Genomic DNA, 27,246 nt, shown 5'->3' on the forward strand with positions numbered 1-27,246 from the left:
CTATCTCTTGGTAACCTGTTCCTGGTGTTTTGCTTTGGCTTCCTTCATTCTTTTGGTCAAAGGCATAGCATATTCTGCAGCCTCTTCCTTATTTTTCTTAGTACACTATTTCTTCAGAGCAATACAGCAACATTTTGTTTTGCACATTATGTAGAGTAACAAGACACTGAATCTTGGGTGATTTGGTCCCAGGTTTCTCACCCTCTTTGTTTAGGGGTTTTCTCTCAACATACAGGCAAATGCTATCTTCTTTAGAGAGATTGAAAAGTTTGTGGATCCACCAGCTCTTTTGGGCCCCAAGTAACAAAGCACAGTAATATTAGTGAGTCCAGAAATATCCTCCCTCTCCTCCACCGCCGCCTTTTTTTTTTTTAACAATGACCAAATTGAGAACACTCAGATTAGCAGCTGCAGTGCAACCCTGTATAAATTTGTGCTTTCTTTCTCCAGTCCTCCTTGACCTGTAACAGGAATGCTCTTTACTCAGTAGCAGGCAGACATGGCCATGGGTCAAGACATCCTTCTCAACTTATGATGGGGTTACATCCTGATAAATCCATTGTAAATTGAAAATATTGTAATTTGAAAATGCATTTAAAACACCTAACGTACTGAAAATCATAGCTAAGCCTAGACTACCTTAAATGTGCTCACAACACTTACATTAGCCTACAGTTGGGCAAAATCATCTAACACAAAGCCTATTTTATAATAAAGTGTTGAATATCTCATGTAATTTATGGAATACTGAAAGTGAAGAACAGAATGGTTGCATAGGTACAGAAAGGTTTTAAGTGCATCAGCTGTTTATCCTCGTGACCACATGGCTGATTGGGAGCTGTGGCTTGCGGCCGCTGCCCAGCATCACAAGAGAGTATCATACCATATTTTGCTATCCCAGGAAAAGATCAAAATTTAAAGTACAGTTTCTATTGAATGCATATCACTTTTGTACCATCATAAAATCAAAAAATCATTAAGTTGAACCATTCTAAGTCAGGGACCACCAAATGTAAATGTATTTACATTTACTGGTGAGATTTATGCTTTAATATGTTTTCCTGTTACTAGTGTCCTTTCATTTCAGCTTGAGAAGTCCCTTTAACAGTCCTTGTAAGTCTGATCTGGTAGTGTTGAACTCCTCCAGCTTTTGCTTGTCTGAAAAAAACACCATCTCTTCTTCCACTCTGAAGAACCACTTTGCCAGGTAGAGTATTCTTAGTTTCTTTCAGTGCTTGAAATATATTGTGCCACTCCTCTCTGGCCTGCAAAGGTTCTGCAAAAAAATCTGCTGGTAGTCTTATGGGGTTCTCTTGTATGTAACAAGTTGTTTTTCTCTTGCTTTTAAGATTCTCTCCTTGTTTTGACAGTTGAATTATAATGTGTCTCAGTGTGGAGCTCTTTGTTTTTTGTTTGCTTTAAAACATTTTTTTTATTGGAGTATAGTTAATTTACAATGTTGTGTTAGTTTCCAGTGTACAGCAAAGGGTGTGGGGCTCTTTAAATTCATCTTATTTGGAACTTTCTGGAATTCCTGCTTAGGGAAGATTTTAGCCTTGATTTCTTTGCATGAGCTTTCCGACCCTTTTTTCTCTCTTTTCCTTCTGGGACCTCTATAATGCAAGTATTGGTCTGCTTGATGGTATCCTATAGGTCTCTTAAGCTATCCTCACTCTCTTTCATTCTTTTCTTTTTTTTTTGCCTGCCCTCTGATTGGATGCATTCCGCCATGCCACGGCCCTGTTTTTGAGATGGCTCACCCTTCCTTCCCCATGATCTAGTCTGCCACTGATCCCCGCCCCCCCATTACATTTTTCAGTTCAGTATTCTTCAGCTCTGTGACTTCTGATTGATACTTTCTTATATTTTCTACATCTTGGCTGAAATTCTCGCTTTGTTCATACATTACTCTCCTGACCATGGTGAGCATGTTTATGACCGTTATTTGGAACTTATCATTTATCTCCATTTCATTAAGGTCTGTTTATGGAGTTCATCTTATTCTTTTGTTTGCAACATATACCTCTGTTTCTTCATTTTCCTTAACTCTCTGTGTTGGGTTCTGTGCATTAAATAGCCACCTCTCCGAGTCTTGACAGATCTTGACAGAATTGTCTCGTGTAGGACATGAACCAAGAATTCAGCCCACCGAGCTCTTGGTCGTCTCTCAAACTCCGTGATCGTCTGAGCTGCCTTCTCTGTTCTTAGTGGCTCTGTCAGTGTTCCAAAGGGGACATTCTCAGTCAGTACCTAGGTGCAGGCTGATTGGAAACTGGACCCTCAGGCAGCAGCTTTTCAAGTATACAAATAGACCTCTTTCAGGGAAACCCTGGAAGATGGGTGTTTCTCTCTGCTCCCCCTCTGTGCTGACCAATAAGGAGATGGAACTGTTTGCTGTGGGATCCACAGACACAAGGCCTGCTGGCCATCAGAGGCAAGTTAATCAAGAGGTGCACTCCCTGGGCAACAGCCACAAAAGCCAAGGCACCAGAGATCTCCCCAAACTCCTTCCAGGGAGACCCCAGCAACCTCGAGTGAGCCAGAAGGAGAATGCAGACAGAACCCACCAGCCTCCCTGGTCTCCAGGGAAGATCACAGTCATCCTCTAGATGTGTGCTGAATTAGAAACCTGGTCCTCAGGCTGCAGCTTTAAGATAAGCAAATAGGCATCTTTCATGAAACCACTGGGAGATGGGCATTTCTGTCTGCTGCCTTGTGCTGAGCCCTGGGGGAATAGCCACTATGAGTCCTTGCAAGCCCATTTAAGAACTGTTTCTTTGCTATAGACTGGTGGGTCTTGTCGATGCAAGCCCTGTTGGCTTTCTTTATTTTTTTTTTTTCCCTTAGAGGAGCTTAATTTTTTTTTAACTTTTTATTTTTTACAATAAACTGCATATATTTAGAGTGTACAATTTGGTATCCCAATCTCCCAGTTCATTCCCCCCCAACCCTCCCTGCTTTCCCCACTTGGTGTCCATATGTTTGTTCTCTACATCTGTGTCTCTATTTCTGCCTTGCAAACCAGTTGATCTGTACCATTTTTCTATAGTCCACATATATGTGTTAATATACAATATTTGTTTTTATCTGACTCACTTCACTCTATGACAGTCTCTAGGTCCATCCATGTCTCTAAAAATGTCCCAGTTTCATTGCTTTCTACAGCTGAGTACTATTCCATTGTATGTATGTACCACATCTTCTTTATCCATTCATCTGTTGATGGGCATTTAGGTTGCTTCCATGTCCTGGCTATTGTAAATAGTGCTGCAATGAACATTGGAGTGCATGTGTCTTTTTGAATTATGGTGTTCTCTGGGTATATGCCCAGTAGTGAGATTGATGGATGATATGGTAGTTCTACTTTTAGTTTCGCAAGGAACCTCCATACTGTTTTCCATAGTGGCTGTATCAATTTACATTCCCACCAGCAATGCAAGAGGGTTCCCTTTTCTCCACACCCTCTCCAGCATTTACTGTTTGTAGATTTTCTGATGATACCCATTCTAACCGGTGTGAGGTGATACCTCATTGTCGTTTTGATTTGTATTTCTCTAATAATGAGTGATGTTGAGCAGCTTTTCATGTGCCTCTTGGCCATCCGTATGTCTTCTTTGGAGAAATGCCTATTTAGGTCTTCTGCCCATTTTTTGATTGGGTTGTTTGTTTTTTTGATGTTGAGCTGGATAAACTGTTTATATATTTTGGAGATTAGTCCTTTGTCTGTTGATTCGTTTGCAAATATTTTTTCCCATTCTGAGAGTTGTCTTTTCGTCCTGCTTATACTTTCCCTTGCTGTGCAGAAGCTTTGAAATTTCATTAGGTCCCACTTATTTATTTTTGTTTTTATTTCCATTATTCTAGGGGGTGGATCAGAAAAGATCTTGTTATTTATGTCAAAGAGTGTTCTTCCTATGTTTTCCTCTAGGAGTTTTAGTGTCTGGCCTTACATTTAGGTCTTTTATCCATTTTGAGTTTATTTTTGTGTATGGTGTTAGGAATTGTTCTAATTTCATTCTTTTACATGTAGCTGTCCAGTTTTCCCAGCACCACTTATTGAAGAGGCTGCCTTTTCTGCATTGTATATCCTTGCCTCCTTTGTCATAGATTAGTTGACCATAGTTTACCTCTGGGCTTTCTATCCTGTTCCATTGATCTATATATCTGTTTTTGTGCCAGTACCATACTGTCTTGATCCCTGTAGCCTTGTAGTATAGCCTGAATTCGGGAAGCCTGATTCCACCAGCTCTGTCTTTCCTTCTCAGGATTGCTTTGGCTATTCGGGGTCTTTTGCGTTTCCATACAAATCACAGAATTTCTTGTTCTAGTTCTGTGAAAAATGCCATTGGTAATTTGATAGGGATTGCATTGAATCTATAAATTGCTTTGGGTAGTATAGTCATTTTCACAATGTTGATTCTTCCAGTCCAAGAACATGGTATGTCCCTCCATCTGTTTGTGTCTTCTTTGATTTCTTTCATTAGTGTCTTATGGTTTTCTGAGTACAGGTCTTTTACCTCCTTGGTTAGGTTTATTCCTAGGTATTTTATTCTTTTTGTTGCAATGGTGAATGGGATTGTTTCCTTAATTTCTCTTTCTGATCTTTCATTGTTGGTGTATAGAAATGCAAGAGATTTCTGTGTGTTCATTTTGTATCCTGCAGCTTTACCAAATTCATTGATTAGCTCGAGTAGTTTTCTGATGGCATCTTTAGGATTTTCTATGTATAGTATCATGTCATCTGCAAACAGTGACAGTTTTACTTCTTTTCCAATTTGGATTCCTTTTATTTCTTTTTCTTCTCTGATTGCTGTGGCAAGGACTTCCAAAACTATGTTGAACAGTAGTGGCGAGAGTGGACATCCTTGTCTTGTTCCTGATCTTAGAGGGAATGCTTCCAGTTTTTCACCATTGAGAATGATGTTTGCTGTGGGTTTGTCATATATGGCTTTCTTATGTTGAGGTAGGTTTCCTCTCTGCCCACCTTCTGGAGAGTTTTTATCATAAATGGGTGTTGAATTTTGTCAAAAGCTTTTTCTGCATCTATTGAGATGATCATGTGGTTTTTATCCTTCAGTTTGTTAATATGGTGTATCACATTGATTGATGTGCGTGTATTGAAGAATCCTTGCATTCCAGGGATAAACCCCATTTGATCATGGTGTGTGATCCTTTTAATGTGTTGTTGGATTCTGTTGGCTAGTATTTTGTTGAGGATATTTGCATCTAAATTAATCCGTGATATTGGTCTGTAGTTTTCTTTTTTTTGTAGTATCTTTGGTTTTGGTATCAGGGTGATGGTGGCTTCATAAAATGAGTTTGGGATTGTTCCTTCTTCTGCAATGTTTTGCAAGAGTTTGAGAAGGATGGGTGTTAGCTCTTCTCTAAATGTTTGACAAAATTCACCTGTGAATCCATCTGGTCCTGGACTTTTGTTTGTTGGGAGATTTTTAATCAGTTTCAATTTCATTACTTGTGATTGGTCTGTTCATATTTTCTATGTCTTCCTGATTCAGTGTTGGAAGGTTATACCTTTCTAAGAATCTGTCCATTTCATCCAGGTTGTCCATTTTATTGGCATATAATTGCTTGTAGTAATCTCTTATGGTGCTTTTTATTTCTGTGGTGTCCGTTGTAACTTCTCCTGTTTCCTTTCTAATTTTATTGATTTGAGTCCTCTCCCTCTTTTTCTTGATGAGTCTTGCTAGAGGTTTATCGATTTTATTTATCTTCTCAAAGAACCAGCTTTTAGTTTTATTGATTTTTGCTATTGTTTTCTTTGTCTCTATTTCATTTATTTCTGCTCTGATCTTTATGATTTCTCTTCGTCTACTAACTTTGGGTTTTGTTTGCTCTTCTTTCTCTAGTTTCTTTAGGTGTAAGGTTAGATTGTTTATTTGGGATATTTCTTGTTTCGTGAGGTAGGATTGTATCACTATAAACTTCCCTCTTAGAACTGCCTTTGCTGCATCACATAGGTTTTGGGTCGTTGTGTTTTCATTGTCATTTATCTCTAGGTATTTTTTGATTTCCTCTTTGATTTCTTCAGTGATCTGTTGGTTATTTAGTAGCGTATTGTTTAGCCTCCACGTGTTTGTGTTTTTTACAGTGTTTTTCCTGTAATTGATTTCTAATCTCATAGCGTTGTGGTCAGAAAAGGTGCTTGATACGATTTCAGTTTTCTTGAATTTACCAAGGCTTGATTTATGACCCAAAATGTGATCTATCCTGGAGACTGTTCCATGTGCACTTGAGAAGAATGTGTAATCTGCTGTTTTTGGATGTAATGTCCTATAGATATCCATTAAATCAGGCTGATTTATTGTGTCATTTAAAGCTTGTGTTTCCTTATTAATTTTCTGTGTGGATGATCTGTCCATTGGTGTAAGTGGGGTGTTAAAGTCCCCCACTATGATTGTGTTCCTGTCCATTTCCTCTTTCATGGTTGTTAGCATTTGCCTTATGTATTGAGGTGCTCCTATATTGGGTGCATATATATTTATAATTGTTATCTCCTCTTCTTGGATGGATCCCTCGATCTTTATGTAGTGTCCTTTCTTGTCTCTTGTAACATTTATTTTAAAGTCTATTTTATCTGATATGAGTATCGCTACTGCAGCTTTCTTTTGATTTCCATTTGCATGGAATATCTTTTTCTATCCCCTCACTTTCAGTCTGTATGTGTCCCTAGGTCTGAAGTGGGTCTCTTGTAGACAGCATATATATGGGTCTTGTTTTTGTATCCATTCAGCCAGTCTGTGTCTTTTGGTTGGGGCATTTAGTCCATTTACATTCGAGGTGATTATCGATATGTATGTTCCTATTCCCATTTTCTTAATTGCTTTGTTTTTGTTTTTGTAGTTCCTTTTCTTCTCTTATGTTTCCCTCTTAGAGAAGTTCTTTTAGCATTTGTTGTAAGACTGGTTTGGTGGTGCTGAATTCTCTTAGCTGTTGCTTGTCTGTAAAGCTTTTGATTTCCCCGTTGAATCTGAATGAGATCCTTGCTGGGGAGAGTATTCTTGGTTGTAGGTTCTTCCCTTTCATCACTTTAAATATATCATGCCACTCCCTTCTGGCCTGTAGAGTTTCTGCTGAGAAATCAGCTGTTAACCTGATGGGAGTTCCCTTGTATGTTATTTGTTGTTTTTCCCTTGTTGCTTTTAATAACTTTTCTCTTTCATTTTTTGTCAGTTTGACTACTATATGTCTTGGCATGTTTCTCCTTGGTTTTATCCTGCCTGGGACTCTGTGCTTCCTGCACTTGGGTAGCTATTTCCTTTCCCATGTTAGGGAAGTTTTCAACTATAATCTCTTACAGTATTTTCTCAGGTCTTTTGTCTCTCTCTTCTCCTTCTGGGACCCCTATAATGCAAATGTTGGTGTGTTTAACATTGTCCCAGAGGTCTCTTAGGCTGTCTTCAGTTCTTTTCATTCTTTTTTCTTTATTCTTTTCTGCATCAGTGATTATCACCATTCTGTCTTCCAGGTCACATATTCGTCCTTCTGCCTCAGTTAATCTGCTATTGGTTCCTTCTAGTGTATTGTTCATTTCAGTTATTGTGTTGCATATCTCTGTTTGTTTGTTCTTTAATTCTTCCAGGTCTTTGGTAATCTTTTCTTGCAACTTTTCGATCTTTGCATCCAATCTCTTTTCAAAGTCCTGGATCATCTTCACCATCGTTATTCTGAATTCTTTTTCTGGAAGAGTGCCTATCTCCTCTTCATTTAGTTGTTTGTCTGGTGTTTTATCTTGTCCCTTCAACTGGTACAAAGTCTTTTGCCTTTTCATTTTCTCTGTCTTTCTGTGGCTGTGATTTTCAGTTCCACAAGATGAAATACTGCTGATACTGCTTGATTCTGCTGTCTGCCCTCTTGTGGAGGAAGCTCTCTAGGAGGCTGGTGGGTGCTTCCTGATGGGAGGGACTGATGGTGGGTTTGGCTGGGTGGGTGGAGCTCAGTAAAACTTTAATCTGATTTGTTGGGTGGAGCTCAGTGACACTTTTATCTGCTTGTCTGCCAGTGGGTGGGGCTGTGTTCCCACCCTGGTGGCCTTTTGGCCTAAGGCGACCCAGCACTGGAGCTTACAGGCTCTTTGGTGGAGCTAATGGTGGACTCTGGAAGGGCTCACGCCAGTGAGCACTTCTCAGAACTCCTGCTGCCAGTGCCCCTGTCTCCTCGGTGAGCCACAGCTGCCCCCCACCTCTGCAGGCAGCCCTCCATCACCAGCAGGTAGGTCTGGTTCAGTCTCCTATGGGGTCACTGCTCCTTCCCCATGGGTCCTGGTGAGCACACATTTTTGTGTGCCCTTCAAGAGTGGTGTCTCCATTTTCCCCAGTCCTGTGGAGGTCCTGCAATCCAATCCCTCTGGCTTTCAAAGTCTGATTCTCTGGGGATTCCTCCTCCCATTGCTGGACGCCCAGGTTAGGAAGCCTGATGTGGGGCTCAGAACCCTCAGGACTTCTGCGGTATAACTGTTCTCCAGCTTGAGTCACCCACGCAGCATTTATGGGATTTGATTTTAACGCAATTGTGCCCAGCCTACCGTCTCATTGCGGCTTCTCCTTTGTCTCTGGATGTGGGGTGGTTATTTTTGGTGAGTTCCAGTGTCTTTCTGTTGATGGTTGTTCAGCAGTTAGTTGTAATTCTGGTGCTCTTGCAAGAGGGAGTGAGCGCACATACTCTTACTCCGCCATCTTGATTCCTCCCCCACTGTTGGCTTTCAAAGCGAGGTGTTTTGGGGTCTGTCCTTCAGATGGAAGACTTAGAAGTTGGGGCACTGTATGTTGGGCCCAAACACTTCACTCCTTGGGCAGAAGCTGGGAGTTGTGTGTTCCCTCCTGATTGTACCTCACTGTGCCAAGGGTGAGATTTATGGTGACAGTGTCTCATCCTTGCCTATCCATTTCAGCATGGGCATTTTCTCATTCACCCAACGTAAGAGTTGCTCAGCTAGTTTCTGAACTTCCCTCTGAGGGAACTGTTCTGTATGTAGCTGTAGATTTGGTTGTCTGCGGAGCAGGCGAGTTCAGGAGCCTCCTATGTCACCATCTTGGTCCAGAACTCTCAAATATGTCTTAATCTAGTAATCTCAGATGTCAAAATATTCTGAAATCAATCTAGATGTATACATGACAAAAGCTTTCTATGCTCAAAGATTACATGCATATCCAGGCAGTCTCTAATGGCCCTAGGAATCAGTGTGTATCCAGCTTTCATTATAAATTAGCTTTAACAATCCTGAGATAAAGTTTGGATTAAATCAAAAATCAAAGGTTCTAGTAAGCTTTGTGTTTCCAAACTTTGGAACCAGATGTTGAACTTCATGACACTGCTTCTAAACTCCAAGGCCAGGCTGAAAGCAGATTAAGACTGGAGTTTTTACAAGAATGGCTTTTTCTTAATTTGGAACTTCTTGGATGTTAAACTGTCTTTTTATGTCTTCTGCTTTAAGGCAATTTATAATTATACAGTAAATTTCTAATAGATTTTAAGTGATTAGCTTTGGGGAGTGTTCCACATCTAATATAAGGGTATGATCAGTTGTACTAAGTACTTTAAAATGCATTTATTGAGCACATTTAAATTTTTTTCATGGACATAATTTTTATACCAAATGTCAATAAAAACCAAACTATACATTAACATATTTAATATTACAAAGAGATGAAAATTCAAGAGGTTGTGCCTAAAAGTCAAACTTAGGAATTAGAAATAATTTGAGGGACACTGTAAATTATGAACCAAGTTCAAAAGAGATACACCACTGTATTACTGTGCTTTTTCAACAGGAAATCAGTGCTGGCACTGCCACCATGGGTGCGCCCACTGGGCAGAGGGCCGTGTCATCCACTATATTCTGGCTGTCAGTGTAACCTTGGGTGAATGGTTGAGATGGAGTCCAGAAAGGTATCATAAGCCTCCATTTGTAGTCTCTTTCTATGGTGACATTTGAACATTGGAGTAAAGAGGGACTCAGTGCCCTTGACTTTTAGGGTCGACAGCATAACTGGAAAGAAGTAAAGGGGTTATAGATAAGGATAACTAATTTTTCATCTAAATTTTATGTACAGCTTGCTTTCAGTAGTTTGCTCTCTAACACTTGTATTCTGTTTATTTCCTTCCTGGATAGATTATTTAAAATGACTTTTCACATAAGGGAAAAAGTAATAGAAAGCTTCTTTGAAATTTTTTTCCAGAAAGGATATTTAAACAAGGCTGATTGAACTAGGAGAACCATTTTATTGATGGTCTAAGTTTAAAACTATTTCCAGTGTATATGTTTTCATACTTTGTGTTCTTAGGGCTTTTCATGTGATGAATATTTTTTAAAACATTATTCACTTAAATCTCACAAGACTGATGAAGTGAATCTGTGTACATCATCTCCATTTCATAAACAGAATGAACAGAAATGGTAAGTGACTTGCCTGAAAAGCTGTAGTAATTCAGAGCACACTGGATCTCTCTCCCAGACCTTATTTTTAAAGCACAGCTCTAATGGCTATATTGAGATTTATATATTGAGTGGGGTTTCATTCTGTTACTCTTAAGTTAATGAACAGATGTTTCAACCATGGTTTATCTGCCATGGTTCATGGAAAACAGAAAAAAAAAACCAACCAAACATATCTACCCCCTGTTCCCAGGGGATCCCATTAGCTACAGTTTATTGTTGATAGCTAACCAACACACTCTCTCTAGCTACATAATAAAACAGGTAGTTAAGTCATTTGTTAGGTTGTTGTATAATTAAACAATTAGATGTTGTTAGGGTTTACTGATGACCACAGTTTACCTTCAGATGCTGTACTCTTTTTTTTTTTTTAGCTTTGACTATCCCATTCTACCAATGTCCATCACGCGCAAAATGGTAAACATAAGCTTAACATGACCCAGCAATTCCATTCCTAGTATATACCCAAAAGAATGGAAAACACGTCCACACAAAAACGTGTACGTGAATGTTCACAGCAGCATTCTTCATAACAGCCCCAGCATGGAAAGAACCTAAATGTCCCTCAACTGAGGAATGGTAAACAAATATGGTACATCCATACAGTGGAATATTATTTGGCCATAAAAAGGAATGAAGTACTACATGTGTACATGCTACATCATGGATGACCCCTGAAAACATTATGCTGAGAAAGAAGCCGGACACAGAAGGCCACATCTTGTAAGAGTCCATTTATATGAAATGTTCATGTTGGCAAATCCAGAGAGACAGAAGATTAATGTTTACCAGGGGCTGGGGGAGAGGAGAGGAGAAGTGATTGCTAACGGGTATGGGGTTATTTGGGGGGATGATGAAGTGTTCTGAAATTAGACAGTGGTGATGGTTGCACAACTCTGAAAATACACTAAAAATCAAACTGTACATTTAAAAGGGTGAATCTTATAGTATGTGAATTATATCTCAATAATGCTGTTATTTAAAAGAAGTCATCAATATGCTTTCCTATTTTTCATATTACTGGAGACCAATTAATACCACTTCCTAATGAGCAAGAAATGGTATACTTTATTTAGCTAAAAAGAATCTGAGAATCTTGATACTAAGTATTGCTAATGTATATACATAATGGCTTAGAATAGTTTTATTTCACACTCTGATCAATAATGGATTTATTATTCTTACCTGGGAAAAATTAAAAGTATAGGTAGCTACAGTCTGGAAAGAATTATTACAGGCTAGAAGTTTTTTAAAAAGAGAAATATTTGTTCTCAGCAATATGAAAATAAAAACTTACAAGGAACTGACCCATGGATGACAAGAGGTGCAACAAAGCTAACATGTTAGACAAAGGTTTACACTGACAAGTTTTTAAAAATTTACAGCACATGGAAACCCAAACCCAAAACAGAGTCTTCATGTTCTAGTTCATTCTCTCTCCATTTTAGGTACCCTCCAAAAGGCATTTCTGTGGTAAGTTGGTGACGGCTCTCCCTGCAGAGCCATCAGTGCTGCTCCCAGCATAAGCTGGGGACAGTCACAGATGACAAAAGTCACAGATCACATCCTCTATCCATGGCAGCTTGCTCCTATCACCAGGGACAACACTGCAAAGCACCCACTGGCACACATGGAAGTTTTTTAAATCAGAAGAATCCAGTCCGGCCCTTTATTCTTTGATTGCCACTGTGTTTGTTTTACAGAACAATATTCTGTTGCCGGCAACATACTCCAGGCCACACTGATGCCATAATGACTACATCTGCACGATTGCGTAGAGCTTAAAAAGAGAGAAAACCACGTTTCTTGCACTGTCTTCATGTATGAAAACGGAAAAAGACAACTGTCAGTTTTCCAGGTCTTTGGCTAAAGTGTCACGGATGAATTGTAAGGTACGCTGGTACAAAAAAGCATCCTTTTTCTTTGGCTTACAAATGTTCAAATGGTTAACATCCACAGGAATTAGCTCTCCAATGCCTAGATCTGAAGAAAACAAAAATATCAATAAAATTTAAGTAAAAATAAAAGCTGCCCCCTGTCAATAGTGAAAGAGGCCAAATGGGTAGTTGTAAATGTTGATCTGGTTGTGATAGAGACCTCTTTTAAGAGATAAAGAATTTACAGTTTGACTAGCTAAACTGTATTTGACTAATCACATGAGAATGGAGTCTCAGTGGGTGTATTTATAATTTATGCTTTTCTCCTAAATTCTGCCTGTGTGTGCTGCCTACTTCCTAATTCAGTAGTGAATAGAGCCTGAGCACTAACACCTTCAAAACCTTTACACACTGCAGGTTATTACTAAGTTATCCACACTTCTCTGAACCACTTCTTTTTCTAGAGCTAATATTAGAAACTTGATAATGAGCTCCCTTGCCCTGATGAAAAGAATGGGAACGTCTCACATGGAATCCTTTTATACCCAACCTCCATGCTCACTCTACCAGAGGAGATTGTGTGGTGCTGAGCGATTAGTTGAGTTTTGCATGTTTCAGCCTAGCCAAGTCCACCTAGATGGAAGTGACAGGAGGTACTAGTGAGGCCAGCCAGGTGAGGAAGTGCAGCTGGTGGTTATGAAGGCAGGCAGGCCACCTGGTGACACAGAAGAAGGGGTGAACAGAATTATGACAAGGCTATGTCACTACCAGCAGCTGGTCCACAATATTAATTTTGTTTTAAGCTTCCAAAGTCATGTTAAAAAACAAAAACCCAAAAAACTAGCCGCTGTTCTTTGAACTCTTTAGGTTCCTCAACTACCAAATAGCAACCCCTCACCCTGTGGCATATTACTTTAAGGTAAAGTCTCTTCAGGTTCCACTCTAGGGTATCAAGCCTTTTAAATTTTATTTAGATAATAAATAATGAAGTAGGACAGAACTTGCTATGCAGACAGAAGAACCAGCTGGCAGGCGCGCCAAATACACACCACGCCGGGCTGCCAGGAGCTCTCAGTATGGCCAGTGCTGCCAGGACAGCACCTGACCCAGCCCCCGAGGTGACCAGAAAAGGGTCTGACAAGCAAACGAAAGGGTTAGCCGGGTGAGGGGAAAGCATTTCAGGGAGTGAGTTGCACGGGCTATTTACTCTGCACAGAGTAACGCAGGAGGCTGCAGAGAGAACTGAGACTCGGGCCCGGCACTCTCCAGTAGCAGGCATTGGTCATTTCCCTCAGCCGCAGGATTAGGAAGAGACTGAACTTTAACAATAGTTTTTTTCCCTCGAAATCTTTGTTGCTTGAACACTCCCCAGGTATCTTCCAGTTATTTACTAAGCTTCCACACCTTCAGCTGATTTCTTTAAGGTTCCTGCAGGCACCTGTCAGTCTGTTAAATGAAATGCTCCTTTTAATCTAGCTGATAGAAAAGCTCTGTATTCCTACCCTAATGCAGCAGATTTCACTGTTGAGAGCTAACGCAGAGTTACCCAATTAACCTTTGCCATCTAATCAGTTAAATAAAAGAAGGGGAGGGGAATGCCAAGGTTAAATGTTTGCAGAGCAATTTTAATCTATGGCTTAAAAGAATAATAGAATCTAGATCTATATAAAACTGTCTCCTAAAACTGAGAAACTGAATATAAAAGTTTACGTTTATGATTACCACCAACCAGGAATCTAAGGGTGAACGAGTTTCAAGAGTGAATACCTGCTGACTCCAGAGGTACCACGTGGAGTTTAATCATGCTGCCAATGTAGGTTGGTAGTGTTTCCACAAAACTCAGCACCTGGAAGTTTTTGTCTTTTGCGAACTCCAGAAAGTCATCCTGTAGTGTTTTAAGTGCAGGAGAATCTGTAAAATTACAGAGAATGAGAATGTAACAAGTTCTGTTTATCTAGTTTATGATAAAATGTATCAACCTTCCAAATTGAGAGAAGAAATTTGGTTCTGATTCAAGATGGTGGCTTATTTTCTCTCCTTCCTAAGAAGCCATTAAAATGAGAATAAAGGGTTAAAACCAACCTAGAACCAACCTAGGCTGATATCAGCGGGAGAGTTTTCTCACATTATTGGCTGACTGGAAGCAGTACTCAGGGCAGTTTGGTGTGTGGGACTGAGGGGTCCCCCAGTGTGCTGGCTGGCACCCGGATGTCCACTCTGAAGCACAGCCTCCCATGAACAGAGCCTGTCTATAATCACAGAGCACCCATCCCTTCCTGTCCCCCATCCTCAAGTATGAAAAAGCAACCAAGAAGCACCAGGTCTTAGAGGAAAGCTGACCACCTAAGAGAGACAGTCTCAGTGAGCAAACAAAACCTAAGCACAGAAGACACTTAAAAAAAAACCCCTCTAATTAGTAACTTTAGAATGATTTCAAAAGAAAATGTATCACAGAACAAGAAAGAACTTCTGGCAAATAAAATCTGACTGCAAAAAATTAAAATTCAACAGAAGATTTAAAATCCAATGACTCTCTATAAAGCAGAACAAGCATATGGGCAGAAAAACAGTGACATATTCAGGCTCAAGCCAGGGTCCCAAAATTCTGGTTAACAGGTGTTCCAGAGATAGAGAGGATGCTTATTAACCCAAAATAAATATAATGCTTTATAATTAATATGATGACTATCTTTAAAGCTCATGTATATTTTAGCAGCTGATGATTTTCCAAACTCATGGAAAAAAGCAGTTCATTGGTAATTTGGAATAATACTTAAAACATTATGTAACTTTTAAAGTTTTAAATATTTAAGACAGCATTAATTTGGAATAATACTTAAAACATTATGTAACTTTTAAAGTTTTAAATATTTAAGACAGCATTAAAACTTGAGCAGATAATGGCTTAAGAACAAAAAGGGAAGGTATCACAGAAAAATTAACCCAAACCAAAAAGTTTCCATGATAGTCTAAACACACTGATAGTAAAATGAGGTAATATAGTCAAGTTACAAACTGTTGTCCTCCTCCTCCTGTATAATTGGTGTTAATACAACGCCAGTTCCCTTTTGAAAGAAAGTATTACCCTTGCTGAGTTCTTTGACTTCCAAAGAGGGAAAGAGAAGATAGCGAATATTAACCGAGTACTCCGCCAGGCGGGACCCATGATGAGGGACGCTATAAAAGATCACCCCTCTGGTGTTGTTTATAACAGTGCTCAGTTCTGGCTTCTTAGAGGCTTCCAACAGCATCTTTTTGACAAGAAGACCTGGCCACAGAAAAGAAAACAATGTGTAAGCTATTTTTCTTCCCTTCATTATTTAAAAAAAAAAAAAAGCAAACAAGAAATACAGAAAAAGCGATGCTTTCTTTTAAAAAAAGAAGTTTAAATAATTCTCTGTAGTCCAACAAACAGGACCTTAAAATATTAACACTTAGTAGTGCTCCTAATCCTCTAAAATACACAGCACAAGGCTACAAACAAGTAAGAGTCTAGAAACTCATTTGTAAGGCAGATCTTACATCACAGGATCCCCTCTCCCAGGGAAGAGAAGTTAGGCATTGCATGTTGGGCGTCCATCAATGAAATGAGTATGCAGCAGCCAGCCTCCCCACCTGCCCACAGCAGCCCACTAAGGACCACTCCATTAGGACAGGACTAATATTAAAAACACACAGTCTCACGTATGCACTGTGGAGAAAACAGAGCTGCTGTGGGAAAATGCATCTAGGAAGGCACCTTCTCTTCTGTCCCCCAACCCGGGCTTGGAGCTGACAGGGAAACACAAAGGTAACATGGATGGTAACAGTGGGTCTCTGAGGACACAGAGGGCTACATCCACCTCTCTTTCAGCAAAAAGCCCAGACTCAGAGTCAGCAATCCTGAGCATTTCATCCGATAAACCAGGCCAGGGGCTGCAGAAAGGCCCGCTGCAAGGTGGATGGTGGAAATTCAGCACTGGATTGAGGGAGTGCATTGAGAGAAGTGGGAGATGAGGCTTGGCAAACAAGCACTGGGACCTGTGATCCTGCGATCACACTGCCACCTCTGCAGGCTTGGGTGAGGGGTCAGCGGGCACGCAGTGGGCGCCAGAGCAATGATGGACTCTGCGATGGCTCGGGAAGAAAGGGGGGCCTGGGACCAGCCAGGAATGCTGAGGGATATTTACAAGTCGGGCTTATACATGCCATGGATAGCTTCTGATATTTACACATTACCACGCGTAAAGCCTAATGAAAGCATTGTCTGACTCATTTTCTTTACATATGGTTCTTACCAGTTGTCCCCTTCTAGAAAAACAAATGGCATGAAAGGAACCACAGCCAAAAACATTCATTTAGGGGGGAAAGGGCCACTGGTAAATAAAACAGAGAGCCGCGGTATCTTAGCTTAGCTGGGATGGCTGACAACCTCACCACGCTCGCTTGGCAGCAATGAAACATACTTACCACCCATGCTGTGTGACACCCAGATCATGGGCCTGTCCCCAACACCAGCAGCTCTGAGCTTCCTTAGAAGTTCGTTGCTCCTGAATGCAATGGACTTTCTGAACAAAATGAAAACAGCAGGTATGACAGGAGGCTATTGCTCCCCGCCTCCCCATATTTGCTATCCACTTTTTAAGGCAAGATCTTTTGTTTACTGGACCAATTCTACATGCTATATTTTGGAGTCAGGATACCTCTATTCTCTCTGGTTGATTTCCGCAATTGCTCATTCCCCATCTCTAACTTAGTCACACTGGCGTAAGTGCGAATATTTACTAAACAAGCATTGTTTAGGCGTCTAACATGTATCTGGCAATTTTCACAGGTCAAACTTGGGTCTCACTCCCACTCCCTCCACCACCTAGGATGTGCATCCCTTCTCATTATGTGGCCTGACGAGACAAGGGTCAATGGAGACCATGCTGTTCCTTGGCGAGTTCACCTGTGGAGTCAGCTGTCATTGCTATTTAGATCTGCTTGTATTTATGTTACAAACACTAAGCTTTCATCACTTTGCTTTGTTACTTAGAAACAGCACAAAGCTATTGGAATCAGACTTCAAATAAGTAATTTTCAAACTAAAAGGGAACTGTAAAGCTATCTGGTCTGGTAGTTTTAAACTGTGTATCTGGAGAATCCCTTCTTCGAAATAAAGGTTTAGGAGAGCTCCTCTGGGTGAAATGAGGAAGGAGCCCTGGGGTCCTGCCTGCTGACCCTCAGCACCTAGGTGGGGCGGGTCACTTGGAGATAACAGTTCGATAACACTGATCAGACCAACTCCCTCCATTTGTGGACCAAACTTCCCAGACCAGTTAAATGACCTGAGGTGGCTAGTGAGTCAAAGGCAGACTTGGTTGCCGTCTAGGCCCCGAAGCCCAGAAGTCGAGTGCTCTCTCTTGTGCATACAGTTGGCACATATGATGTACAAGTGACATAAGGAGCCTGCATCGCTCAGCATCTGTCTCTTGGCTTCCTTTAGGTGGGATGCTTGTGAACACTACAGCCGAAAGCCTCATGTTTACTTCGAGGAGCTAAGGAGACTTTGCTCCAGAATCCCTTGTCCTTACTATGAGAACAGTTTTAAGTGACTCATTAGGAACCCAACATTGACACTATGCCTAAGCCTCATACAGTTTCATTACTTATAGCTAACTTCCTCTAGAAGGAAGAAAAAAAATGTTAGGTTAGTTTTCCAAAAGAAAATCCTGTCTGTGGCAAAGATAAACCCCCCCCTGCATCCCACAAGGCTCACTTGTGGCCTGGACCGTTCCCCTCTGTTACCTTTCCATAGGGCACCGTGCTCTCCAGTCGCTAAGGCTGGTGTCATACTCCACAGATATAATTCGGAGAGCGGGACAGTCTCTTGCTAACCACGACTACATAAAATAAAAGGTACAAAAGGAAAAATATGAATTTCCACTGTCCCACTTATTTCCTAGCAACTGAAATCTGTAACTAAAGGACTCTTGTAATACTGACTAGTAAAAGATTGCTGGAAAAATAATTCCAACATTTTATCTTTTTAGACTTCGACTCACGAGGTGGTATTAGTATTTATCACATAAGGTCTATGCAAGTTTCAGGAGAACATTCTCAATTTTAATCTGCTGCCACCAAAAGCAGGGCCTGTTTTTGGAGTCTAGATCAAACTGGCTTTTTGAAAGCCAATTAAAATAGAAAGTTATGATCTCAGGACAGACAGAATAGTGTGATGGAGGTTAGAGATTTGACCTGAGAACTCAGAGATACTAATTCTAGTCACGGTTCTGTCTCTGTGGACCCGAGGTTTATCGTCACCTCCATATTTCAGTGTCACCAGAGAAAGAGTGCCAACCATTCTTGCTGCTGATAAGCCCTTGTGAAGGTGGAACAAAGCCCCAGAAACTATTTATACATATTTACAGCATTAGTTTTCACTGAGCTTCAGATAAATTTCATTCAACAAATTCATTCCAGAGTTTAGGCTCTTTAGAAGATATAATGTCAAAGAAATCCAAAGTAGAATTACTTCTTCAAAGTCTTTCTATTTTTATAATTATTAAAATCAAAGAACTAGCCAACTTATTAATATATTATTTACTGAATTATATTTTTAATGGAAGTGAACTATTACTGGCCTTTGCCCTTTGCCCCTGTTTTTTACTTAAATACTCTTTTAGAGTCATAGAATGTACCCTAAATTATACCACACAGAGTGACAAGCCCAGTTTTTCATGTAACATACTGTAAGTGTCCCCAAGGGAAAGAAAAACTGCATGGAAAAAAATCCCAGTAAAGAGAGAAAAGTAAGCATGTCACAATGAGGACTCCAAAGTCCAGTGACACAGCAGTGTGTTGGGATAAGGGTGGCCTATGAGAGGCAACCGCTTCCTTACCTTGGGCCAACATGTTGTATACTTGGTTTCATCCTCCTCCTTTTCAGTTAAATCCTGATCACTGTCCTGCTGGCGCCACGTTTTGAAGGCTGCTCCCATAAGGCCATGAATAAACAGGATATCTGCTTTAATGGGCTGACTAACAGGGGAGAGAGTTTTAAAAAGAAGCAGAAAAATGCATTATTACCTTGATAAGAATCTACACAACCCTCTCTTTGGATGGTGCTTAGAAGGTTTACATGACATAAAGTAAACCTAATTAAGGCAAGCTTCATAAGCACAGATTTGCTGAGGACCCTAAAGGAGTTTTGGCAAAGACACACACAGAGTGAGCTCACTGCTCTCTCTGTAAGGATGGAGACAGAGCTAGGCAGGCAGACAGACCAAAATCAACTGTAACGCACTTCGTGATCAAGTGATCAATAAAGTGACCTATGTCACAGACTACCCTCCAAAGAATTCCATGAGCACAGTACATGAATCAATAAAAGTATTTAAGAAATTAAATAATATTCTAGTGTAGTTTCAAACTCAGTATGCATGAAAGAGATTGATTTTATCAAGGAAAATGATGTTTATCAGAAACAGAACAGATGAGATTTTAAAGTAACATATTCTTTCTTTGTATATGACATTTAAAAAAACTGCAATAGTATATTATTACTTGCAAGCTGTTTACAATACACACACAATTATGCAACACACATAAAATACATTACCATATTATTTTATTTACAAATTAGAATTAACCAGGCATACAATGGAGAAAAGACAGCCTCTTCAATAAGTGGTGCTGGGAAAACTGGACAGCTACATGTAAAAGAATGAAATTAGAACACTTCCTAACACCATACACAAAAATAAACTCAAAATGGATGAAAGACCTAAATGTAAGGCCAGACACTATAAAACTCTTATAGGAAAACATAGGAAGAACACTCTTTGACATAAATCACAGCAAGATCTTTTTTGACCCACCTCCTAGAGCAATGGAAATAAAAACAAAAATAAATAAGTGGGACCTAATGAAACTTCAAAGCTTTTGCATAGCAAAGGAAACTATAAGCAAGATGAAAAGACAACCCTCAGAATGGGAGAAAATATTTGCAAGTGGATCAACAGACAAAGGATTAATCTCCAAAATATATAAACAGTTCATCCAGCTCAATATCAAAAAAAAACCAACCCAATCAAAAAATGGGCAGAAGATCTAAATAGACATTTCTACAAAGAAGACATACAGATGACCAAGAAGCACATGAAAAGCTGCTCAATATCACCAATTATTAGAGAAATGCAAATCAAAACTACAATGAAGTATTACCTCACACTGGTTGGAATGGGCATCATCAGATGTAAACAATAAATGCTGGAGGGTGTGTCGAGAAAAGGGAACCCTCTTGCACTGTTGGTAGGAATGTAAATTGATACAGCCACTATGGAGAACAGTATGGAGGTTCCTTAAAAAACTACAAGTAGAATTACCATATGACCCATCAATCCCACTACTGGGCATATACCCAGAGAACACCATAATTCAAAAAGACAATGCACCCCAATGTTCATTGCAGTACTATTTACAATAGCCAGGTCATGGAAGCAACCTAAAAGTCCATCAACAGATAAGTGGATAAAGAAGATGTGGTACCTATATACAATGGGATATTACTCAGCTGTAAAAAGGAATGAAATTGAGACATCTGTAGAGACATGGATAGACCTAGAGACTGTCATACAAAGTGAAGTCAGAAAGAGAAGAACAAATATCATATAGTAACACGTGTGCAGAATATAGAAAACTGGTACAGATCAACTCGTTTGCAAAGCAGAAATAGAGACACAGGTGTAGAGAACAAACATGTGGACACCAAGTGGGGAAAGCAGGGAGGGTTGGGGTGGGATGAACTGGGGGATTGGGATTGCCATATATACATGACTAATAAGAAAAAAAATCAAATTGTACACTTTAAATACATGCAGTTTATTGTATGTCAATTATATCTCAACAGAAGTTCTTAAAAAAAAAAGAATTAACCAGGCAATCTTTATTTTTCAAGTTAAAAGTTCTTGTTATTTTCTGAGGTATTAAAGTGCCTGACAGGGACTTTCCTGGTGGTACAGTGGTTAAGAATCTGCCTGCCAACGCAGGTAACATGGGTTTGATCCTTGGTCCGGGAAGATCCCACATGCTATGGAGCAACTAAGCCCATGCACCACAACTACTGAGCCCATGTGCCACACCTACTGAAGCCCATGAGCCTAGAGCCCATGCTACATAACAAGAAAAGCCACTGCAATGAGAAGCCCGCACACCGCAACAAAGAGTAGCCCCCACTTGCCGCAACTAGAGAAAGCCTGGGTGCAGCAATGAAGACCCAACACAGCCAAAAATAAATAAATTAATAAATTAACAGAAAATGTTAAAAAAAATTCCTTTAAAGTGCCTGACAAGGGACTTCCCTGGTAGCATAGTGGTTAAGAATCCGCCTGCCAATGCAGGGGACATGGGTTGGATCCCTGGTCTGGGAAGATCCAACATGCCACAGAGCAACTAAGCCCGTGAGCCACAACTACTGAGCCTGTGCTCCGCAACCACTAAAGCCCGCACGCCTAGAGCCTGTGCTCTGCAACAAGAGAAGCCACCGCAATGAGATGCCCACGCACCACAACAAAGAGTAGCCCCTGTCCTCCGCACCTACGGAAAGCCTGCACGCAGCAGTGAAGACTGAAAGCAGCCAATTAATTAATTAATTTTAAAAAAAGGTGCCTGACAAAAATCCAAAATATGTGTGATTTTTTCATTGTGGTCCCTTCTATATTGTCTTAGCAATGATACAACTGGAAATAGTGACCAGAAATAACCTTAAGAAGGAATAGGAGTCAAATTTATTACAACTTATTCCTTCTAGTACATGCGTTCATACCTCACACAAGCTTTCTCCAGTCCCTTGAATTCTAGGCCCAGGCTAATTTGGTTGTCTGCATATAATAATGTCCCAGTCTTTCTCACCCAGATCGACCTCTACAACCCTAATCAGTTAATAACAGATTTACATGAAAAATGTAATGAAACAAAGAAGAAATATGCATTACAAAGTTTGAGACATGTTATAAAAGGTGACTGCAGCCTTCCTGAGGTAAGCCGCTGGTGTAAAATAACCCAGGTAATTTAGCTAGTTCCATATTTTCACGACAGCTTGCAATTTTTCTAAAGTTATTAAGGACAAACTTTCAGTAAATAAGGTCTGTGACTTATTTGTAAGGCATTTAACTTATCTAAATTATGTAGAAAGAAGTTAGAATGTTAAGCTCTCTAAGCATTATGTCCCCACAGGGACAAGCAGCTCTCCTCTGCCTTCTTACCTTGTGCGGTACTGGGGGTGCAGCACGTACACGCCGTCCTGGTACTTATCTTGCACAGTCTCTCGGTCTAGATTAGCCAGGGTTCTGGCGGCATGTGAGGCCTCCATAATGTGGTGAGACTTTATTGTTTCTGCCAGTATGGAAACCCAGCCTGGTGAAAAGAACATATTCCCTAAATACCAGCAATAATCTGTCTCAGAGTGCTGAGAGGTTTCAGGATGAAAATGATGGCAGGAAGGCAAACCTCAGCATCTGCCTATGAGGAAAAGCCCAATTACCCCAATTCCATTCTTCCCTAAGGTCCTCTGGGTCCCACAACACAGCCAGGTACTCCTTAGGGGTATCAATGAAGATTAAAAGCCAGTTTTCTTATTTAGAAAAACCTAACAAAAGTTGTAATTACTAGAGATGAGGTCATAAATGGTAAGAAAATGTCATATTTTGCTTTAGCAAAAATTATTAAACTCAGTGAGTTAATACTAGTTATTTCATTCTGATTGGCAGTCATATTAGCAGCCCTTAATACACATGAGGAAGTTGTTTCTTAATAATGAATTTGCTTGATAGACAAAAATCTTGTAAAACCTGAGGTTCAGGAAGGAAAAACTATCTTTTTAAATTGAAATATAGTTGATTTACAATATTGTGTTAATTGCTGTGGTGCAGCAAAGTGACTCAGTTATACCTATATATACATTCATTTTTAGATTCTTTTCCAGGTTTATCTCAGGATACTGAGTATAGTTCCTTGTGTTATACAGTGGGACTTTGTCATTTATCCATTCTATACGTAATAGTATGGAAAAACTGCTTCCTAAAGGGAAACAAAGAAATACTTTGTGCAGTATGATTTCATTTATTTCTTATGTTTTTGTTGCTTAAAACAACGTATTGCTTTATGCACATAAATATGTGTGAAAGTTTATGTGTGCGCGCATGTGCACGTGCACACACACACAGATCTAGAAAGAGGCACCAACCTAATAAACGGTCACTGCCTCCTAGGAAGGAGTTGGGGTTAGGTAGGGCTCTGTATAAAGGTGGGTTTAATTTTTTGCTGTATTTGTGTTCTCCGAAGTATTTACAATTAGTCTATTTATGTATTATTTAAAATAAAACAAAACATGGGCTTTGAGGTCAGAGAGACTGCGGCTCAAATTTCTGTCCCCTGCTTACTTGCTATGGAACCTCAGTCAAATTACTTGGCTCCTTAGACCTGAAGGAAGGTTCTAATAAATGAATCTATATAGAAACTGCCATTCCCAAGCCCAGCAGGTGCTCAATAGAGAGCAGCTTGTCCTCATGTCCTCCTCCCACTTTTTGTGACAAAAGTGTTGAGAATCATTGTGATAGGAGGCCATTATTTAATAATCCAAAAGAAATTTCTACCCAATAATTCTTTAACAATATTCTAATTTGCAATATCGGAAAATCCCTCTTTAAAATCTGTTATTAAAATGCTTTATAATAAATAATGTTTTAAAATTCTACCTACAGAGATATACAAGTATATTATTGGTATGTACAAAAATACGGTTTTATTTTTAATGGAGTCACAAGAACAGAAACACGAGAAAACATGGCACAAGCCATTTCTACGGCATTTTTTAGTTGATGAAGAATTTTTACAATGCCTGAGATGCTTCACCTTTACAACCCATCAAGTGCTCCTTGGAAAACTTGTGCCTTTCTTAAATATTTGCTGGGTTTTGTGTGTGTGTGTGTGTGTGTGTGTGTGTTTTGTGGCTCACGGGCTCTAAAGCACAGGCTCAATAGTTGTGGCACACGGGCTTATTTGCTCCGTGGCATGTGGGATCTTCCTGAAGCAGGGATCGAATCTGGGTCCCCTGCACTGGCAGACGGATTCTCAACCACTCGCCACCTAGGAAGCCCCTGCTGTTTTTTAATACATAATCTCTGAATACATTTGAATTGTAAAAATAAAAATAGCATTTAATAATGAACATCCCACTTTAGCACTCCCATCATTTCCCAATTCCCATCTATATCCTCAGAAGTAACCAAAGTTAAAAGTCTGATAGATACCATTCCAAACCTTTTTCAAAATTCAGCTACATATCTATAATTTATACATATCCACTGTAGCTCCCTATGCTATTTTTTTTTTGCCTAAATGGAATTATACTGTTCCTACTGTCCTGTGATTTGATTGTATATTTCAGCCATGTACACAGACCAATTATCAATAATGAAATTGAATCAGTAATTTAAAAAAAACTCCCAACAAACAAAAGTCCAGGACCAGATGGCTTCACAGGTGAATTCTGTCAAACATTTAGAGAAGCATTAACACCTATCCTTCTCAATCTGTTCCAAAAAATTGCAGAGGAAAGAATGCTTCTGAACTCATGCTACGAGGCCAGCATCACCCTGATACCAAAACCAAAGATATCACAAAAAAAAAATTACAGACCAATATCAGTGATGAACATAGAAGCAAAAATTGTCAACAAAATATTAGTAAGCTGAATTCAATGATAAATTAAAAGGATCATACACTATGAGATGCAAAGATGGTTCACTATCTTCAAAGCTATCAGTGTGATACACCACATTAGCAAACTGAAGAATAAAAACCATATGATCATCTCAATAGATGGAGAAAAAGCTTTTGACAGAATTCAGCATCCATTTATGATAAAAACTCTCCAGAAAATGGGTATAGAGGGAACATACCTCAACATAATAAAGGCCATATATGATAAGTCCACATCTAACATACTCAATGGTGAAAAGCTGAAAGCATTTCCTCTAAGATCAGGAACAAGACAAGGATGACTGCTCTCTCCACTTTTATTCAGCATAGTTTTGGAAGTCCTAGTCAAAGCAATCAGATAAGAAAAAGAAATAAAAGGAATTCACACTGGAAAGGCAGAAGTAAAACTGTCATTGTTTGCAGATGACATGATACTTTATACTTAAAAAAAATCCTAAGGTGCCACCAAAAAAACTGCTAGAATTCACCAATGAATTCAATAAAGCTGCAGTATATGAAATTAATATACAAAAACCTGTTGCATTCTATACAGTAACAATGAACTGTCAGAGAAATTAAGGGTTTACTGCTTACCTCTTACTATTTACCACTGCATCAAAAAGAATAAAATACCTAGAAATAAACCTACCTAAGGAGGTAAAAGACCTGTCTCAGAAAACTACACATAAGACACTGATGAAAGAAACTGAAGATGACATATGCAGATGGAAAGATATACTGTGTTCATGGACTGGAAGAATTCATTTTGTTTAAACAACCATACTACCCAAGGCAATCTACACATTCAATCCAATCCCTAAAAAATACCAATGGCAACTAAAAATAGAGTTACCATATGACCCAGCAATCCCACTACTGGCCATATACCCAGAGAAAACCATAATTCAAAAAGACACATGCATCCCAATGTTCAATGCAGCACTATTTACAACAGCCAGGACATGGAAGCAACCTAAATGTCCATCAACAGATGAATGGATAAAAAAGACATGGTACATATATACAATGGAATATTACTCAGCTGTAAAAAGCAATGAAACTTGGACATTTGTAAGGACATGGATGGACCTAGAGACTGTCACACAGAGTGAAATGAGTCAGAAAGAGAAAAACAAATATTGTATATTAACACATATATGCAGACTACAGAAAAATGGTACAAATCAACCGGTTTGCAAGGCAGAAATAGAGACACAGATGTGGAGAACAAACATATGGACAGCAAGTGGGGAAAGTGGGGAGGGTTGGGGGGGAATGAACTGGGAGATTGGGATACCAAGTTGTACACTCTAAATATATGCAGTTTATTGTCTGTTAACTGTATCTCAATAAAAGTTCTTAGAAAAAAAAAAAGAGCAAAACAAACAAAAACCCCACAAAAAACCAAAAACCTAATAACCCAATTAAAAAATTGGCCAAGGAGTTGAACAGACATTTATCCCAAGAAGACATACAAATGGCCAACAGGTATATGAAAAAAATTTTTGACTTCACTAATCATCAGGGAAATGTAAATCAAAACCACTGTGAGATATCATCTCACACCTGTCAGAATGGTTATGCTTGCTTTTTTTTTTTTTTTTTTAAGACAAGTGTTGGCAAGGTTTGGAGAAATTGAAACTCTTCTGTGTGTTTATCCACATTAAATGTGCAAATTGTATTAATAAAACTACACAGTCCAGGAAAAAAAAATAGCAATGGCATTTTTCACAGAACTAGATCAAATAATTTAAAAATTTGTATGGAAACACAAAAGACCCCAAATAGCCAAAACAATCTTGAGAAAAATAAACAGGGCTGGAGGAATCATGCTCCCTGACTTCAGACTATACTACAAAGCTACAGTAATCAAAACAGTATGGTACTGGCACAAAACGAGACAAAGATCAGTGGAACAGAATAGAGAGCCCAGAAATAAACCCACACACTTATGGTCAATTACTCCATGACAAAGGAGGCAAGAATATACAATGGAGAAAAGACAGTCTCTTCAATAAGTGGTGCTGGGAAACTGGGCAGCTACATGTAAAAGGATGAAATTGGAACATTTCCTAACACTATATACAAAAATAAACTCAAAATGAATTAAAGACCTAAATGTAACACTTGAAACCATAAAACCCCTAGAAGAAAACATAGGTGGAATACACTTTGACATTGAATCATAGCAAT

At 39.4% G+C, this 27,246-nt stretch overlaps 1 protein-coding gene and 1 pseudogene across 1 annotated transcript in view; both read right to left on the reverse strand.

Moving 5' to 3' along the window:
* Positions 1 to 10,857, reverse strand: LOC130854904 (40S ribosomal protein S6-like; annotated as a pseudogene).
* The window catches only part of SERAC1 (serine active site containing 1), a 78,332-nt gene continuing 60,777 nt past the window's right edge, over positions 9,692 to 27,246 (reverse strand). The window contains exons 12-18 of the mRNA XM_057740004.1: positions 22,557 to 22,707; positions 19,194 to 19,332; positions 18,100 to 18,194; positions 16,780 to 16,877; positions 15,416 to 15,598; positions 14,098 to 14,241; positions 9,692 to 12,436 (exon numbers count right to left, since the gene is read on the reverse strand). Of these exons, the coding sequence (XP_057595987.1) occupies positions 12,300 to 12,436; positions 14,098 to 14,241; positions 15,416 to 15,598; positions 16,780 to 16,877; positions 18,100 to 18,194; positions 19,194 to 19,332; positions 22,557 to 22,707 (947 nt within the window). The 3' untranslated portion in view covers positions 9,692 to 12,299. The remainder of the gene's footprint in view (positions 12,437 to 14,097; positions 14,242 to 15,415; positions 15,599 to 16,779; positions 16,878 to 18,099; positions 18,195 to 19,193; positions 19,333 to 22,556; positions 22,708 to 27,246) is intronic.

This window comes from Hippopotamus amphibius, chromosome 6 (genome assembly GCF_030028045.1).
Source record: "Hippopotamus amphibius kiboko isolate mHipAmp2 chromosome 6, mHipAmp2.hap2, whole genome shotgun sequence".
Lineage (NCBI taxonomy): Eukaryota > Metazoa > Chordata > Mammalia > Artiodactyla > Hippopotamidae > Hippopotamus > Hippopotamus amphibius.